This window comes from Gasterosteus aculeatus, chromosome 8, assembly GCF_964276395.1.
Source record: "Gasterosteus aculeatus chromosome 8, fGasAcu3.hap1.1, whole genome shotgun sequence".
Lineage (NCBI taxonomy): Eukaryota > Metazoa > Chordata > Actinopteri > Perciformes > Gasterosteidae > Gasterosteus > Gasterosteus aculeatus.
Genome location: NC_135695.1, coordinates 13,465,383 through 13,481,978, shown reverse-complemented (window position 1 = coordinate 13,481,978; position 16,596 = coordinate 13,465,383). Strand labels below are relative to the sequence as shown.

Sequence of the window (16,596 nt, the reverse complement as noted above, 5' to 3'; positions counted from 1 at the left end):
AAAATATATATATATATATATATATATATTTAAATCCCTATGAATAAATGAAAACAGTAAAATGTAGATCTTAGGGTTTGATACAGACCACGGCTCATTCCTTCAGCTGTGAATTCAAAATGTATTATAGATTATGTGTATATATGAATGTCTTGCCGCTTCTCAACTAATTCAAATTCTGGTCATTATTCGTCTTTAACAGGATTCCACTGTTTATTGAATAGCATACAATATGAAAGACATTTTCACACACACAAAGCTATTGCATTAGCACAAGTTGACATATAAAATTGTATACCAAGTGATACAAGGAAATAAAACACCACTTTGTTGAAGTACCTACATATAATCCTCTCCTGAGTGCAAAATAGCTGCAATGTGTAATAAAATACATAAAAGTGCAAGTCTTTATGTAAATACAGGAACAATATAAAAGGCCTTCATACAAGATTAAAATCATTTACCGCATTGCATGGGGAGAAAACCTGCCAATGTTTTCAAGAACACTACCTGAGCAACTGGACATTGAAATCTTACAGGTGTGAATAATAGAGTACAACAGAGAAGGCCTCATGTAAAACTACTAGACTAGAATTAAGAAGAAGCTACAGTTATTCATGAAAGGAACGACTGCAGTAGCTTCAAGCCTCCAAATGAATCAAATTTTCTTTACAATTGGAAAAACTGCCTGTAGAAATGTGCAGATATTGCTCACATTTGGAAAGCCGCGTTATTGTTTATTTTGTAACTTGGATGGCGACACTGAATAAGCCCGCAGTGTTTGTTGCTTGAGACTCCATGTTGGCGATACAGGAGTGTACAAAAAAAATACCCAGGCCATATGGTTTGTTACAAGCAGAAGTTCTCTCCGGATCAGAATTTCATTCATACAGTGAATCGTACATGATGGGAGCTCATCGTGAAAAAAAAAAAAGAACATGAATCACACCCAGTGCAGGGTGCCCTTTAACGACGCACCCGGAGGCAGACAGTACACTACCTTACTCACGACTCGATTTCTTATGGCACTGTGAGTTTCTTTTCTCAATGATTTATCCTCCGTGCCATTGTCAGGATCCACAGGGGTCCGGTTCTCTCCTGCAACCTGTTGGCTCCAGGAGGACAGGGACTGGAGGGCAAAATGAAGCTCGTCGCGAGCAGCCATGACACTCGGCGTCAACGCTTTTTCCTCGGACAGACCGGTGATTAGCTCACCAACGGCTTTGGCCGAGGAGGAGATCGTCTCTGTGCAGCTGCTGAGGTTGGAGTCGCTGTCTTTTCCTGGAAGGAGGACAACAGTCAGATCGGGGGGGGGAGACGGCTCTGCCAGCCACGTCACCAGATAACCAATCAATCATCAAACCTCCAGATATTGTTGCATGGATAAGGAGCACGTGGAACAGAATGTGGTTTAAAGACACAATAATCAGAATGCTGCATCTTAATACCAAACTAAATAAACAAACATCCAGGCTGTGTGTGTGTGTGTCTCAGGAGCTTCACCTCGGAGGGCAGTAGATAGACAGGAATGCAGCTGTCTGATGGCCTGCTTCAGTTGGAACATCTTGGTCACCGTAGTCTTCAGTCTCTGCAAATGGGTTGCTGAGGCCCCCTCCTCCTCCTCCTCCTCCTCCTCCTCCTTCCCCGTTTCTCTCTCCTGTTTGAAAACATGAACACACCCAAATAATGAATACAAGACGGAGCAAATAAGGAGGACAAACTGTGACGCAACCAACTATTACATCACCAAAAACTCTGAAACATACACGTCCAAGAACAGCAAACCACGGAACAACGCAGTAGACAATTATTATTAAATGTACTGACCCCTAACCCTCAAATTAACAGCTCATAGACATTTTGTATAACAAAGCCGAATCATTTTCCAGCGGTTAACATGTTACCACCTGATCTTGATATTCTAATTTAGGGTTCTTGCAGTTGACTGTTTCAATTCAGTTCAACACACACACACAGACACACACACACACACACAAATGATGTCACTGACTAATGCCGGAGCAGATTAAATGGGGCTTTCACTGTAATGTGTTCACTGACCTAAATGGCCTCATCCCCAGTTCCCTACAGTGCAGATGGAAATGGAAAAATAGCTTCTCTAAACAGTTTTAACTACCGCAAATACAGTTAATGTGTAATCATCAAAAGTAAGGTTTATCTGATTTTTTATTTAAATAAATAACTTATGCATTCATATAATTACATCTTTACTACTACTCGAGAGCTGCACACCAGAAGGTCATTTCCAGATGCTGTGTTTAATGTCTTGCTCAAAACTGTTACTCAGCTTTATTTCACTACAATAACATTGTGGGCAGCAAAATACCCCAGTGCCTAGATGTGTCAATGATCAGTTTTAACAAAAAAAAAAACTGCTACTTTGTGCGGCTAAGATAACAGCAAACAAGCCCGTTAGCGGTGACTGATGCCACTTCATTCAACACATTCATTACCTGAACGATCCCCAACGGGCAACTGCAGAGAGATAAGCCTACAGAGCATTGAGCTTTACAGGAGCAATAAAGGCTGAGTGGCATCTTTAACAGGGCTGCTGTGTGTGTGTGTGTGTGTTTGTTTGGGGGGGGGATTCTGTCTTTCAGGCACAGTTTACCCAGACAAATAATAGTAGTTTCTATGAGGCAAACGCAACAGTTACCCCAGAGCTAATGCAATATATTGAATTCTTATGTTTTGACAATTAATAAGTTCCCGCTATTCTTATCGCGAAGACGGCTGAGCTGCTGAAACTCACCGTGTGGCAATGCATGTAGTTCTGTAGCGCACGGGCTAAATCAGGCACCTTAGATTTCAGGCCCTGCAGCAGCTGTAAGTACAGATGGATTATCAAGGACAACTCTTCCTTTTAAGAATACCTACCTACACCTTTACGGAATTTGAATTATCAACACAAAATCGTGTAATATGACAAATGACTACTTAAAAAAAAGAAGTGACACAGTAGGCTTATGTTCTCTTACTGGGTTCCTTGGGTAGGCCAGTTGAGCCTCTCTCAGCATTTCCCTGCTGATGGAGAGGCTTTCCTCCAAGAGAGAGCCGACGCCCATGCTGGTCCCCCTCACCAGACACATGACAAATGACTGCCGAAAAGATGATTGATAACAGAAATCATATATTTCAACTATTAGCCATTTATGACAAAACTTCCCTTCAGCATAAGTTACACAATACAATAAGTATATTCCTGATAATGAGAAGTATAGCCGGACTGATATGGGATGTTTAAAGCAGATGCTAACATTACTGAGAATTAAGAACAATAAATGAATAAATAAGATCAACCGAATGTTTTCCATTATAAAGAATATTCACAAAGACATATACGAAGCGGCACATTTTAAAAGGTGTAAACGGTTATTTCTCGCTTGTGAACGTAGCATTATGGGGAACACTAGAACACCTTGTAGCAGAGGTAGAAGCTGCCGCGGCGGTTAGCGGTGATGTTACCTTGCCCGTGTCCTGGGGCCCCCCCTCCACAGCATTCAACGGGATGCCGGTCACCGCCGCCAGGTGGCTGAGTGCCAACAACGCTGCGTCCAGGCACTGGCTGCTCTTCCTCCGGGCCTCCGTCACCATCGAGGTGATCTCCGACTCACATCCCTGAGGGATGGGGGGCGGGGGGGGGGTGGTAAAGATTCCCAGTATCAGTCAACATCAGTTCAGCACAAATACTACAAACTAAACTCAGTGGTACATGTTCTGTGTTTACTTGAATGAGTAGCTGGGAGAACCCTCCCATCTTCTTGACTTGGCTCTTGAGCTCCTCAGCGACGTTGTAGAGTTGGCCGGAGGAGGGTTTAACGCTGGCCAACCACTGCGCGGTCACACGCACCGTACTCTCCACGGCCACCGTGGCCTTGACCAGCTGAGTCAGGGCCACCGAGTTACACAGAAACACTGCAGGAGAAAAAAGACACACTTAAAAAGAGATAAATCAAAACGAAAGTATGAGTGTGAGGCTGGAATCTCACCGTTCTCTTCACTGTCATCATCCAGACTATCGTATATGTCAGATATGGTTTGGACCGCCGCATACATCAGGTGTAGATCCGACGCCAGCCTTTCTGCCATGCCGTCCTCCGTCCCGCCGCTGCCCCGCAGACGGGACACTGACTGACCAATCAGCTCTTTGCAGATGCCGGGCACGGCAGAGTCTATGCTGCGGGAATGAGTGGAGGGCGGTTTGGCCGCGCCCATCAAACCTGGGACGAAGACAAAGAGTTGGGGTGTTGAACTCAGCTGTAACGCAGCAGCATTGCAAGTATGTCCCAACATTTCAGAAATCTGAAAAGGAATTTCAGTCATTTGGTCCAGTGGCTTACCAGCAGACTGGGAGGGGCCGTTGTGGAGGCTCTGAATGGGATGGACCCGGATCTCGTAGAGACGGCCGGAGATTCTCCTACTTTTCAACAAGCTCCGGCTCCTGATGCCAAACAAAAAACAAGCAAAACCCTGAGTTGCCCGTTGATATTATTTAGAATTATGAGGCAGGTTTATGCTCTCATTCATAAGGACTTCAGTGTGTATTCTTATTCCTACAACCGTGATGGACAAACATCTTTTACACATTGCAGCTGAAGGTTTGTTCGCTAATTCTCTTTTAGATGAACCACTGTTGAAGTTTGTTTCTCCCTGCACAGCCTGTTGTGTATCGAATTCTTTTGGATCTACTTACAGAAGCTGCGTGGTATAGTCTTTTACACTGACCTTGTAGTTGGAGACAGGAGAAAGACTAGATTTCCAATGTCCTAACTCCGTTTTGAGCTACCGGCGCCCTTAAATAGAACGAGACTTCTCCCGTTGTATTCAACAGTAAACCATTTTCAAGCTCTGTTCAGTAGAGGAGTACACTCCAGTGCAGCGGTTTGAAACAGTCTTTTCAGTGATGTACTCCCAGCAAAGTACCCACTAACCAGCACAAAGCAAAAAAAATACACAGCACTGTGCAACAACTCGTGGACACAAGCGCCATGAAAACATCATCTTCTGAAAGTCTCTCGGCTTCGTTTGCCTCTGCTTTAGCAGCCTTAGGGGTTCGGGTTGAACCTAAACGCCAACTCCACATAAAAACCTGCTTTCGGCTGTTTGGATTGGAACATTTACAGAGGGGCTTATCTTATGTGTGGTTAAAAAGGAGTTCAATAGTACGATGCAGTCCAATAAACCACTATAGCCGTTAAGCTCAGGCGTGGGGTTTTTAGGGAGCCGGCGTGGCAGCCTGTGGCATGTGACATTTGGCTGGGTCTGCAGGCAGTTTACGCACCACCAGGAGCCCCATAAACATACTCGACCAGAACAACAACAATGTTAGGGGAAAATGTCGGGGGCTGTGCAGGCTCCACAGGGGGGAGAGTTTAAGTTGGGGGTTTTTTTAGAGGGAGAAACACAGGAACCTCACATCTCCTTCCTTTTGTAAACCCATTGGATGGCTTTCATGGAAATGAAATTAGTAAATAGAGGGAAAAAACAAAGAAGGAAATATTCTGTGGGCAGAGACTTCAGCTTTTCACGAGCGAACGAACGATGTGTTCGACGTGGAGACGTCTGCCAGGTTGTAATCCACAGTGGTGGAAACTAGGAGGACTTTGTGAAAACAAACAGTACATCCATTTGCCTGACACATATTACACATTGCCTGTTCATATTAAAAGAGTCGACTAGGAGGCAAGTTCAGTCCAGCATGAAGGCTGTGGATTTAAGAGTCACACAATAACAACAGTCTCGTCTATCGAAAAGTTTGGCGCTGTAAGCAACAGGAAGGAGGACACTCTCAGAAAGACAGTTGTGCACTTCCCCCCCAGGTGGTCTGACCATTTTCCTACTTAAACATTTTAAGCAATGGATGTAAATGGATGGAATGTAAATGTACAGGTAATGCGTTGGGAGGAGAGATTTATGCAAAAGGAAGAGATGAAGAGCTGGATAATTACCTTCGGCGGGAGAAGGAGGAGGCAGAAGCAGAGGAGGCCGATATATCTTGCTCCCACTCATCATCGGGGTCATAAAACACATCGTCATCTTTAGCGGTGGCATCCCCCTGCGGAAAGTAAACTGTTGCTGACATGCCCAGTCTCATTTACTGCCCCTAACGAGACGAGTACGGCGGAATGAGGAAGCACCACTCTCTCAAGCATTAAACTACCCATTGTAGACTGTAAATAAGGACAAAACTGCACAAGGGAATCGGCGCATGAGCTGATGTCACATGCGCTATGCAAAATTAGTTGAGAGGGTGAGTACGCTTCACTCGACGGGCATCATGCAGAAGATCATTAAAGCGAAGAAGCAAATACGAACAAGATTCCTCTGAATCCTCAAGCATTCTGCTGCATATTGTCCATTAGAGGAACCTTAAAAAAGGGCTGCACAGGCTTATGGTTGTATTACACATCCATGGTCTTTCTGATTCTATACACAATATAAAAATATGCTGTCCAATACAATTGCAGAATAACGGTCTAAAGGATGAATCCAACGATAAACTCTCAGTATCCTTTATTCTATAAAGATTAACTGTAGCTTCCAGACAATACTTTACTCACAATTAGTTGTGTACTCCAGTTTGATTTCGTCAGACATTCTTTATTATGCTCAATAACTTAAAGGGCAGAACTGAAGTGAAGCAGACCTGATCCAGCTCCCTCATGGCAGCGATGTTGTTTTGGAACTTGTCCAGGCTCCAGAAGGTGGAGATCCCCAGCTTTATGTTTTGGACCCGCACCTGCAGCAGACCACCATGGTTCCGGTTTTCCTTTTCAGAGCTTTCGTGTCTACAACAGAAAAGAGACAAACCATTTGTGCTCAGCTTGATTCATGGCAATGCGACCTGCCTGAGATATTCTCAATGAGTTTAATAAATCACAGTGACTAAACTCCTTCTTGCATTTTCATACCTGCTGAAGACTGTGGTTTTCTTCAGTTTAGCACTAATCTTATTAGCTTCCTCAATCATCAAGGACAACTTCATGGCATCCCACTGTGGTGAGACTGAAAAACAGAATGGATCATGTCAACTTCACCACGACGGACACCTCTGCGACAGTGTCAGAAGTTGTCCGTATTTCAGCCTGATTGAGTAGATTCGCCCAATAACAAAAAGATAAAAAATACAGACATACACAATAACTTGTTTTAATATCCATTACATGCTAAGACATCTCATGTGTAAATCTAGTGTCCATCGGTCTCTGAAACAGTCCTCTAAAGGTAAAGGGGCTCCTTAATTCTTTGCTGACATCTCTGCTGAAAAATATCTATTTGATCGAATACATCACAATGATACAATTAAGGGATAGTTTATTTAGTGGTACTATAGATTAACCAAGATCAATGTGGGAGTTTACGATCACATGACAATAAATTCCTAAATGAGATGTGTTCCTACTAAACTGATGATGGGTTGATTGTTTATTCTGGGTCCTAGCAAACTCTCTCTGGGTTAAGAGTCATTGTGGGTCCAAGCTCCAAAAAGGTGCACAGCAGTGAATTGAAAGCTCTCACCATTTTGGAGAGTGTGGTTTTCCCTTAAAGCTCTTTTATTCTGCATCTCTTGAAGCTCTTTGCTGATCTTTTTTTTCTCTGCCTCCAAGGCATCGACAATCTTCGCTTGACACACACGGTGTTCCTCCATCGCCTGGAGAAAACAACAGGTCACCATGACTCAAAGCATCCTTAAGAGCCCACCAATTAAACATAAAACCTGGTATCAGCAGATTTCTTTAAGCTTCTGAAGCTCAGCAAATTAAGGAATTTATTACTATTGGAATAACTCGGATTTCCACTGGACAGACAGAAAAAGGAGGAGAAAGATGCAGAAAAACGTGAAATAAGATGTTTAATATGTCATACTCCATGTCTTATAAACTACAGTTCTACCAACCACTACTCTGTATCACTCACCGGAGACCAGGTTGTCTGAATGTACGGTGAAAGGTGGAAAAGGGTGAAAGTCAGATTTGTGACATGGTTCATATTCAAACATTGAAATCAGGATTAGCAAAGTAAAACATTTGTGTACATGTGGGAATCATTTTCTTCTCTTTTTTTTTTTTAACCAAACAAACCCGTACTAGCAAAAGAATAATAAAATTTCCAGGAATCTAAACTGGTGAACTTCATTAAAATTCCAAAAGAATGTTGGGGGTCGTGACCTGGGCCTCCATGTGCAGGCGGACGCGTTTCTTGTGGGTGTCCACTTCCTGCTCCAGCTCCAGATTGGCATTTTTCAGCTCAGCCATCTGGCTGGCCACCCTCTGCTGGTCCAACTCCTGCTGCCGCTTCCGCCCAGTCTCCTCGTTCTGAATAATTAGGGATTGGCATCGTTAAGCATTTGTTGCACAAATTGACGGGATGTAAGGACAGATCATACGTGACATGAACCTCATTAATTGTTCTGCAGTATAGTACACAGCGTTTTAAGAGAATATACTTGTTTCAGCCAGTTCTGTAACACCTTCATGCAAATTGACTTCTATCAACTTCAACAGCAGAACAGACACATTTTAAAGACTAACAATTAGGTACAAATGGAAAGTAGAATATGAAATCTGTATACAATTGATGGTTCTGTGTACCAGCTCTTTCTCCAGTGCTCTGATCCGGTCCTCATAAAGCAGCTTCTGGTCTGACAGCTCTTTCTGGGCCACCTCTTTAGCCACCTGAATTCCCTGCATCATCTCCTCTTTCGCCTTCAAATGGGCTTCTTCAATTTCTGCCTCCAGCCTGGGAGACACAAAGATGCCTTAGAAAGAGCTTGCATATAGATAGTATCAGTCTGCACAAATAGATGTTTCCCTGACAACAAGATAGCTGCTATACTGGTATTGTGTGGTTTGTTATCTAGTCTTTTGCACTCACTGAGCTCTTTGAGCCGCGAGTAGCTCATTTTTGGCAAATTCAAAGTCTTTGTGACCGTCGCCGGCGCCTGTCCAGCACGACACCCGCTTCCCAGACTGCACCTCTGCTGGATGGTTGAAGCGGAAGTAATGGTCTCCACCAAGAATCACCCTGTCGCCCTGGAAACCAAAAACGGGAGATGAGAAGAAGTGAATTCACTAATTCAATGGATACACTGGTGAGCTTAGAAATGTATTGAATAAGCAGAAAGAAAACCACTGCACAAATCTTACTTTTAGTTGATCCATCGGATAATGAGCTAGTAGATCTTTCTGACATACTTACATGGTGTAGGACAGTGGATTCAGATATGAGGTTTCCATTAACAAACGTCTTGGCATTGTTGGTAGGAGTGAGGCTGACGATGCCCTGGGTGTTGATTATTACACTAAAAAACAAACCAAAAAAAGAAGGGGACAGATTAGAAAGCTGGCTTGGTGAATATGCAAAGCAAAAACGTTTTGTTCCTCAATCATGATTGTTAAACTAGATGTTAAAGTCAAAACAAATAAGATTTTATTCATATATTTATTTAAATAAAATCCAGCCTCTTCTGTATCCAATATTTCCTGCAGAGACCACAAAGAGACATGGAGGGGGTAAGAAATAGAGGGAAAAAAAGATATAATTTTCATTGTGAGATCTTGAAAAATGTTTTGTGGGACTTTCTTCCCATATTGCCATCGACCTTTGAGAAGTTTGCAATGGCTGATTCTGAGCCTGCTCTCCTCCCACCTAGGTTGTGTCCTAGCAGTGGGGGGGTCAGGTCAGAAGCCAGGCATGCTAGCTATTTAGTCTTAATCATGGTCTTCATGTCACTCTTTTTCAAGGTACTGTAGCAGTCACCCTTAATGAAATCCTTTTTTTAACATCGTTTTTTTGATCTAACAATTTCACCCTGTGACCCGTTGTTGCTTGTTTCTTTCGGGGGAATGGAGGTGGGGAGAAGGGGGGGGTTACCAGTGTTGGTCAGCGATGAGGGCTCCTGTCAGCTGGATGTCATGCTTTGAATCAGACTTGAGCTTGCCCACTGTGGTTCGACCCTCTTTGATCATGTAGAGGAGCATCTCGGACAGCTGAGGATCCTCGTTCAGGTTCACCAGGTTGGGCAGACGATTGTCCACTTTGAATGCCGCACCTGCTTTCTGAAAACAAGGACAACGTTTCTCACTATAAGAACTCGGACACAAGAAAAAAAAGTATGTATTTCAAATAAGACAGTAAAAACTAATATGAAATTAAAAAGATCACCTGCAACTCTTTGGTCTCTTCGCGTTTGCGGATTTCAGCTTGCTCCAGCTTCTCCCTCCACGCCCTGCCAGAAAATTATACAAAAAAGGGATTATGCCATGATGCGATCAGATGTATCCCCCTTTCAAAAACGTATCTACCATCTTACTAATTGCAGTATCAATTTTCTAAAAGTGAAAAGATTAGAATACGAGTTAGAATGTATGTTTAATTTTCACATGTGAATTGTTCGATGTCTAAATATATGCAAGAGTGCAAGATGACAAAAAAACAGTATGAAAACAGATTTATTACATGTCTGCAAATACTGTTTTAAAATATATGCAGAACTTCTGCTTGTAGGATTCTCTAAACTGTGGAAGTGTTGTTTTTACAGGAGACTTGTATGTGAAGCGCTGATGCGTCAAATAAATCAAAAAAGCGCTGAAAATCATGCAGCGATACTCACCGGTTGGCCTCAACCATTTCTCTCTCTTGCTGACAGAGTTTGTTCCTCAGGCCGGCGATCTCCTGCTGGAACGACCGGACCCTCTCTGGTTGGACGCCCTGGGAGCTCATCTGGGCGGCTCGCAGCTTCTCCACCTCCGCCTTCAGCTCTGGAAACACAAGGTTTGTAGAAAACGTATTATTTAGAGATATACACATGAGCTATTACCAGGCAATGTGACATTCAAGGGAGTAACATAAAAGTCCTGACGGTGTTTCTGGGTGGGACTTTAACAGAGGCTACAGAGACAACAGACAGGGAACAGCCGAACAATGTCACATATTGAAGACAATGAACTGAGCGGCGTTGAGACGATATGCAATGATCAAGTCATATTAAAACACACACACACACACACACACACACACACACACACACACACGGGCCTTGTGACAGAAATAAATCCACAGCAAGAGCTCCCCTTAGTGCTAAAAATGTCAAACAGCAGCACAATCATCTTGTGAAGAATAATAATAATACTTGCATGACAGTTAGCTGGCATGTGCATAAATAAGGGCTGCAGGCAAGGTTAGGGCCAGGCCTTAGATGAACTGGGGAGTTTGCACGCTGGGGATGGATTGATGGGACAGACCGGCGGGTTAGGGTGAGGGAAGGAGATCAAGAGCAAGATGCAAACAAAGAAAAATATACATTTGCATATGAAGAAAGAAAAACCTACAGAGACAGAGAAGCAGGAGCGAATGGACGGAGAAGACATGCTGCGTGGCTTTAAAGGATGCGGTACTGAGGGGGTTCTTTTGATGCATGAATACGGTTCACAACTGCGATGCCAGGATGATCACAACACTCGGTATAGAAAGACCATCCTTGGTTTTCCTCATGAATAAGGACTGTCGTTTGTGTCGGGTGGCAGATTCTCAGGCGCACAAAGAAAATCGTAATGTAATGATGTATGTGCGTAGTAAAAATAGAAATATTTTTGTAATTAAGCAGAATTGGATATATAAATATTGAATAATTAAACTGTCCGTGTAAATGAAATAAGTTGGAAAACCATTTTGCAGTCATTACAAAATCAAAATTGCAATTTAGTTCAAGAGGGTTTTCTGAATGTGGATATTTCGAGTGCCTGACCTCTGATCAGCTTGGCGCTGGTGTCCTCATTGACTTTGGCCACGTTGATGATGGTGCGGGCCTGCTGGGCGTAGCGCAGAGTGCTCAGGCTTTCCTCCACATTGCTGCCGGCTGGGCTCAGCGTGGCGATCATGGCCGTCTTGGAGTTCCCACCGAGGCTCTCTTTCAACAGCCTGCAGAAGAGGAGAATCTAACTTGGTCAGGATCATCCTTCTAGTGTGTAAATGAGATCTGCTTAACTGTTGGTGGAGAAAGAAATGTTTACAAATATATATTGATTCTTTTTCACTTCCTCTATTTGTACCCTATTTATGGACCTAATTTTCCATTTCATAAGTATTGTGAAAGTCTGCATAATACATATTTGTTGTTGTTGTAGTCTAGTCTGTCCTAGATGCAAAACTGAAAGAAAGACGCACTGTGCTCGCCCTCTGATTGCTCACCATGTCAGGACAGACTCTCTGTACGGTATGAAGACCTTCTTCCTCGTCAGTGCTTGTTCCGACAGGGCAGAGATGACCTTTCCGAGGGTAAGCAACGACTTGTTGATGCTAGCACCCTCCTAGAATGACACAGTAAAAGTGTCATTTGCTGTTTTTGAGGCACCTGCTGTTATATGAAACTCCAAGAGCAATCTTCAGCAATAAGCAAGACGAGGTGTGTGTGTGTGTGTGTGTTTGTGTGTGTACCCTGAGTCGGTCTCCACTCGTCCCGGCTGAATTACAGCGCTCGCTGCCGGCCAGGTCCACCAGGTTGATCCTGCTAGTGATGCTGTGGTCATGTTCTTCGCCCTCCACAAACTCAGTCTGCACACACAAACACATCACACTGCGATGAATTGTTCGACAAGAGAACACATGACGGCCAACGTTGATTAGTGCATGACTGTAGAATTGTATGAGGCGACATACATGGCGAGAAACACGAAGTAGAGGCAAGACGTGATACCTGAGTCTGCGTCATAATCAGGGTGAAGACGGAGTGAGATCTGGAGCTCTTGTCATTCATTCCGGTCGCTGCTGTGGCTCTCTGCTTGTTTCCCAGCTTGAGCCAACCCTAAAGAAAGGCGTCGGGGATTTTAAATGAAATCTCTTGGTGTGAAGTGTGGTGTCCCTGACCTGCACTTACAAAACATTTATTTTTGGTCAAACCTGGCATTTTGTGTTGCATCGGGTCCTCTGCCACAGCAAACAGAATTGACCAGGTACAAACACGTTTGTTCTTATGTACATTTACTAAAAAGGGAAAAAGTCAGAGAAAGAAATTTGAACCCACCTGAATGTCATTGTAGGAGCTCACAATATTCCTGTGAAGAAATACCAAAATAAGTAACTTAGCAAATAGCAGCGACAAAGAATGTGCTTTTGGCCTTTATGGAAGAGAAATACAGCAACGGAAAGTCATGGTTTCTTACGTGGAGAGGTCAGCCACGTAGGGACCATGGACCGGATGTTCCCTCACCCTCAGCTAGGAATGCAAATCAACAGGGTTTTATCTTCCACGTGTTTCAGGTTATTCAGTCCTACCAATGACCATGCATGATTGGATGATTGAAGCATAATGAAGAAGTTAGAATTAGAACTTTCACCAAAAGGAAAAGCTGCGAAGTACTTACAGGCATCGTCCTCTGGTTTGGTTCATCTCTGGTCACCAGCAGGTCATGGATCTTCTCGTTGTACACCTCAAAATAGCTCATCTCCACGTGACACGTCACCTGAAAGATGACAACCTAATGATCAGTTATGTAACAAAACAAAAACAAGTGTATACAAAGACACAATTTGTTTAGAATTGTCAGAAGAAACTGTTGCAGTTTCTAAAGAAAAAAGGATTCATAAACTAATATATATATATATATATATATATATATATATATATATTTATTTATTAGTAACATCTACTAAGGTAAGAAGCATCAATAGTGAATCTTTCAACGTGAGATTTTACCTCTTCGTCTAACATGGGTGACAATCTAGTAAAAAGCTCCTGGCAGAATCGTGGTATCACCCCTTCCTCTTCTCCGAAGCCCATCATCCTAAAACAACCATGATTTCAAACAAATCAAATAGATATTCGTTCGATAAAGATTCACATATACTCACTAGGACTAGTGATCCCAAATCACAAGCATAGAAATGCCCCGAACTGAAACACTCACGTGTACGACTTCCCGGAGCCCGTTTGGCCGTAAGCAAACAGGCAGGTGTTGAATCCTTCGAGGGCCCTCAACAACAGGGGCTTGGCCAGGGTCTCGTACACCGTCTGCTGGCTGGCGAAGGCGGGGTCGCACTCGTCCACCGAGCAGAAGGAGAAGTCGTAGTTGAAAGTGTAGCTCTGTTTGGAATCCGGATGCTTGACAGCCGTCTCCTGGCCGTTCATGAAGATGACCTGCAACGCCTTCTCCGCCTTCTCCCTGTTATTTATAAAACAGAACTTCAGATTTATATTTTTCCAAACAGAAAGGCTAGCCCCCCCCCCCCAGGTTGTAAATCTGAGATTAAATCCATGAGCTTTCATTGCACTTTCCCAGCTCAGATTCAACGGTGATTATTCTATTTGTTTGGTCTATGTAATGTGACAAAACAGCAAACGGGGCCACCGCACCTTTTTAAAGCCAAAGTTGCAGGTGTCAGATTGCTTGTTTTATATTTGCAAAGATGCGGCAGATGCTTCAACTGAAGAAGATTGGACTTTTCTGCTTAACAAATTACTTTTCAACTAATGATCAAAACTAATGCACAGACTACAGACGGTAGTGGAATAATAAACTGATGCAATGTTAGAAACACATTGTATGCATTCATTGCATGTAACTTTTTTTTTGGGAGAAGCAAACCAGAAGTCATCGTCTCCTCCTCCTGCAGCGCTCACTCTGCAGTCGGGGTCAAACACCGGGTCACGCACCTGGCGTTGAAAGGACGCACGCGGACCGCCACCGTCACTGCGCTGTTTTCCATCTTGAATGAATCCTGCGGCTCCGGCGCCTCGCCGGGACCGGACAGGAGCTGCTCGGTGGCCGCCGGGGGAGCGGCAGCATGTTGGACGGAGGTCCGAAATCCTGCTGCTGGGGTCGCGTCTCTCCTGTGACCCGGGGTGGAGGTCTTCCTGGGCTGCACGGCGGCGTGGGGCTTAGCCGAGGACGCCTTGCCGGCCCGAGGGGCGGGGACCGGTTTGGGGTCTTCCGCGTGCTGGTTCTGGGCTTTGGGCCTCGCGACACTCGCGGATTTGAGCGCCCCTGGTTTGGCAGCGTCTCTGCCCGCCAGTCTCTCGAACACGTCTCTCTTGGAGGCGATTTTCTCAAACGGGGTCTTTTTAGTCGGGGTTTCGAACGTCTGGGCCTGACTGACCTCCGGCCGCCTACTCGTTGAAGACGCCGAGGAGGAAGAGAGCGCGTGGCTGGGCGCTAGTTTCCCCGGAGTCGCTGACGCGCCAGCGGCTTCCCTTCCTCTGCTTTTGCACGCCGTTTCCCTCAAACTCGCGGACCGGAACACGCTCGCCGTCCTGCCGTTCGGTTCGCTCAGGACTTTCGGCGTCGTGGTGCCGCTCACCCCGCGCGCGATTTTATCCACCGAGGGCGCCCTGGTTCTGCGCTGCAGACTCGGTCTCTTCTCCGGAGCAGGCGTGCTGTCCAAGTCGCTTCCCACCATGGTTTTGTCCGCTCTGCCGGAGCCGCTCTTCCTCCTCGACCTCCTCTGCAGTGTGAGTCGGCTGCGGTAAGACGCCGGAGGCCCGCTGCCGCTTTTGGACAGCGCGGAGAGGACATACGTCCTGTTTAGCTGTCGGCTCTTGTCAGAGGACCGACCACCGGCTTCGCTCGCAGAGTCCTCGGACGTTGCCTCCGTTTTGCTTCCCGTTGCGTCCGTCGCTTTACGCTCTCGGCCGGGCGTCCTGGAAGCGGACGTTGCCATCAGATGGTCATAATAAGCGGTGTGCTTCCTCGCCTGAACACTAAATAACGACATGGCAGCCGGTTGTTAAAAAAATAAAGACTTAAAAGTGGGCTCAGAAGTTAACGTTACGGAGAGGCTAACGTGAGCTAACGGCTATTTAGCTCCGTTTGCTACCTAACAACAGCAATACACACTGTGACATAATATAGGACATGAACGAGGACAGTTCAGCATGTTGGTTAAAATAAAAGTCCAATTGAATAAAAAAAAAGTGATGTGAGTCAACAGAGCTTCCTCTGTTTGTTATTGTTCCAGCATCTCTTCCGCCTTCGCCCGCCTCAATTTCAAACCGTCTCCGCCGGTGACCGCTGACTGGCTGAATTCTAGAAAATAGTGACGTCACGTCTAGGTGACGACATGTAACTGACGCTGGGTGTCCCCATAACCAAGGTTACCGTGCAATGTTGTGCATCAACAGTGAACTGTAGATGGATGTAATGTTGTTTCAGTGGATAAATTGTGCTATTCGCGCATTTTTTTTAATTTGAGCGTTTTACCGTTTGAAAAGAAATATAGCCAGAATTTATGTAGCTTTTTCTGGAATTAATTGTAAACTCAATTACAAGCGTTGGTTGGACACAATAGAGCTAAATCAGGCGGATTGTACTATCATGTGGAGACTATTCTCCACATGTCCATACATATCCTAAAAAAATACTTTGTATGCAATCCTAGTTATATAATATAAATGCTTAATATTTCCTACCCTTTGTGTAATAATGTGCATCCAACCACAAATTATATTTTAGGCTTTTTGCTACTAACTATATAATGTACCTGTTGGATTTTCTACTGATGTCTCTTGTTGCACTATCCACAATGCTGCTGTAATCCTGCACTTCTCTGCTGTGGGAATAATAAAGGATTGTCTTATCGATG

At 44.4% G+C, this 16,596-nt stretch overlaps 1 protein-coding gene across 1 annotated transcript; it reads right to left on the bottom strand.

Moving 5' to 3' along the window:
* Window positions 1–188: 188 nt before the first annotated feature.
* On the bottom strand, window positions 189–16,596 carry kif14 (kinesin family member 14). The gene is made up of 29 exons (XM_040183708.2): window positions 14,672–16,596; window positions 13,926–14,180; window positions 13,715–13,802; window positions 13,383–13,481; window positions 13,182–13,234; window positions 13,043–13,073; window positions 12,716–12,823; window positions 12,457–12,573; window positions 12,211–12,329; window positions 11,768–11,940; window positions 10,634–10,781; window positions 10,186–10,249; window positions 9,895–10,079; window positions 9,220–9,322; window positions 8,896–9,053; window positions 8,613–8,760; window positions 8,190–8,336; window positions 7,540–7,672; window positions 6,933–7,026; window positions 6,668–6,809; window positions 5,970–6,076; window positions 4,362–4,462; window positions 4,011–4,241; window positions 3,749–3,936; window positions 3,487–3,639; window positions 3,000–3,119; window positions 2,774–2,845; window positions 1,504–1,657; window positions 189–1,281 (listed from the first exon to the last, which is right to left on the bottom strand). The coding sequence occupies exons 1-29, from the start codon at window positions 15,727–15,729 to the stop codon at window positions 944–946; spliced, it is 4,887 nt and encodes a 1,628-aa protein (XP_040039642.2). The 5' UTR covers window positions 15,730–16,596; the 3' UTR covers window positions 189–943.

Coding starts and splice junctions, on each gene's coding strand:
- kif14 (XM_040183708.2), bottom strand. CDS start 15,729: ATGTCGTTATTTAGTGTTCAGGCGAGGAAGCACACCGCTTATTATGAC. Junction 9,054..9,219: donor AATCCACTGTCCTACACCAT/GTAAGTATGTCA, acceptor TTTGGTTTCCAG/GGCGACAGGGTGATTCTTGG. Junction 3,937..4,010: donor TGATGACAGTGAAGAGAACG/GTGAGATTCCAG, acceptor TTTCTCCTGCAG/TGTTTCTGTGTAACTCGGTG.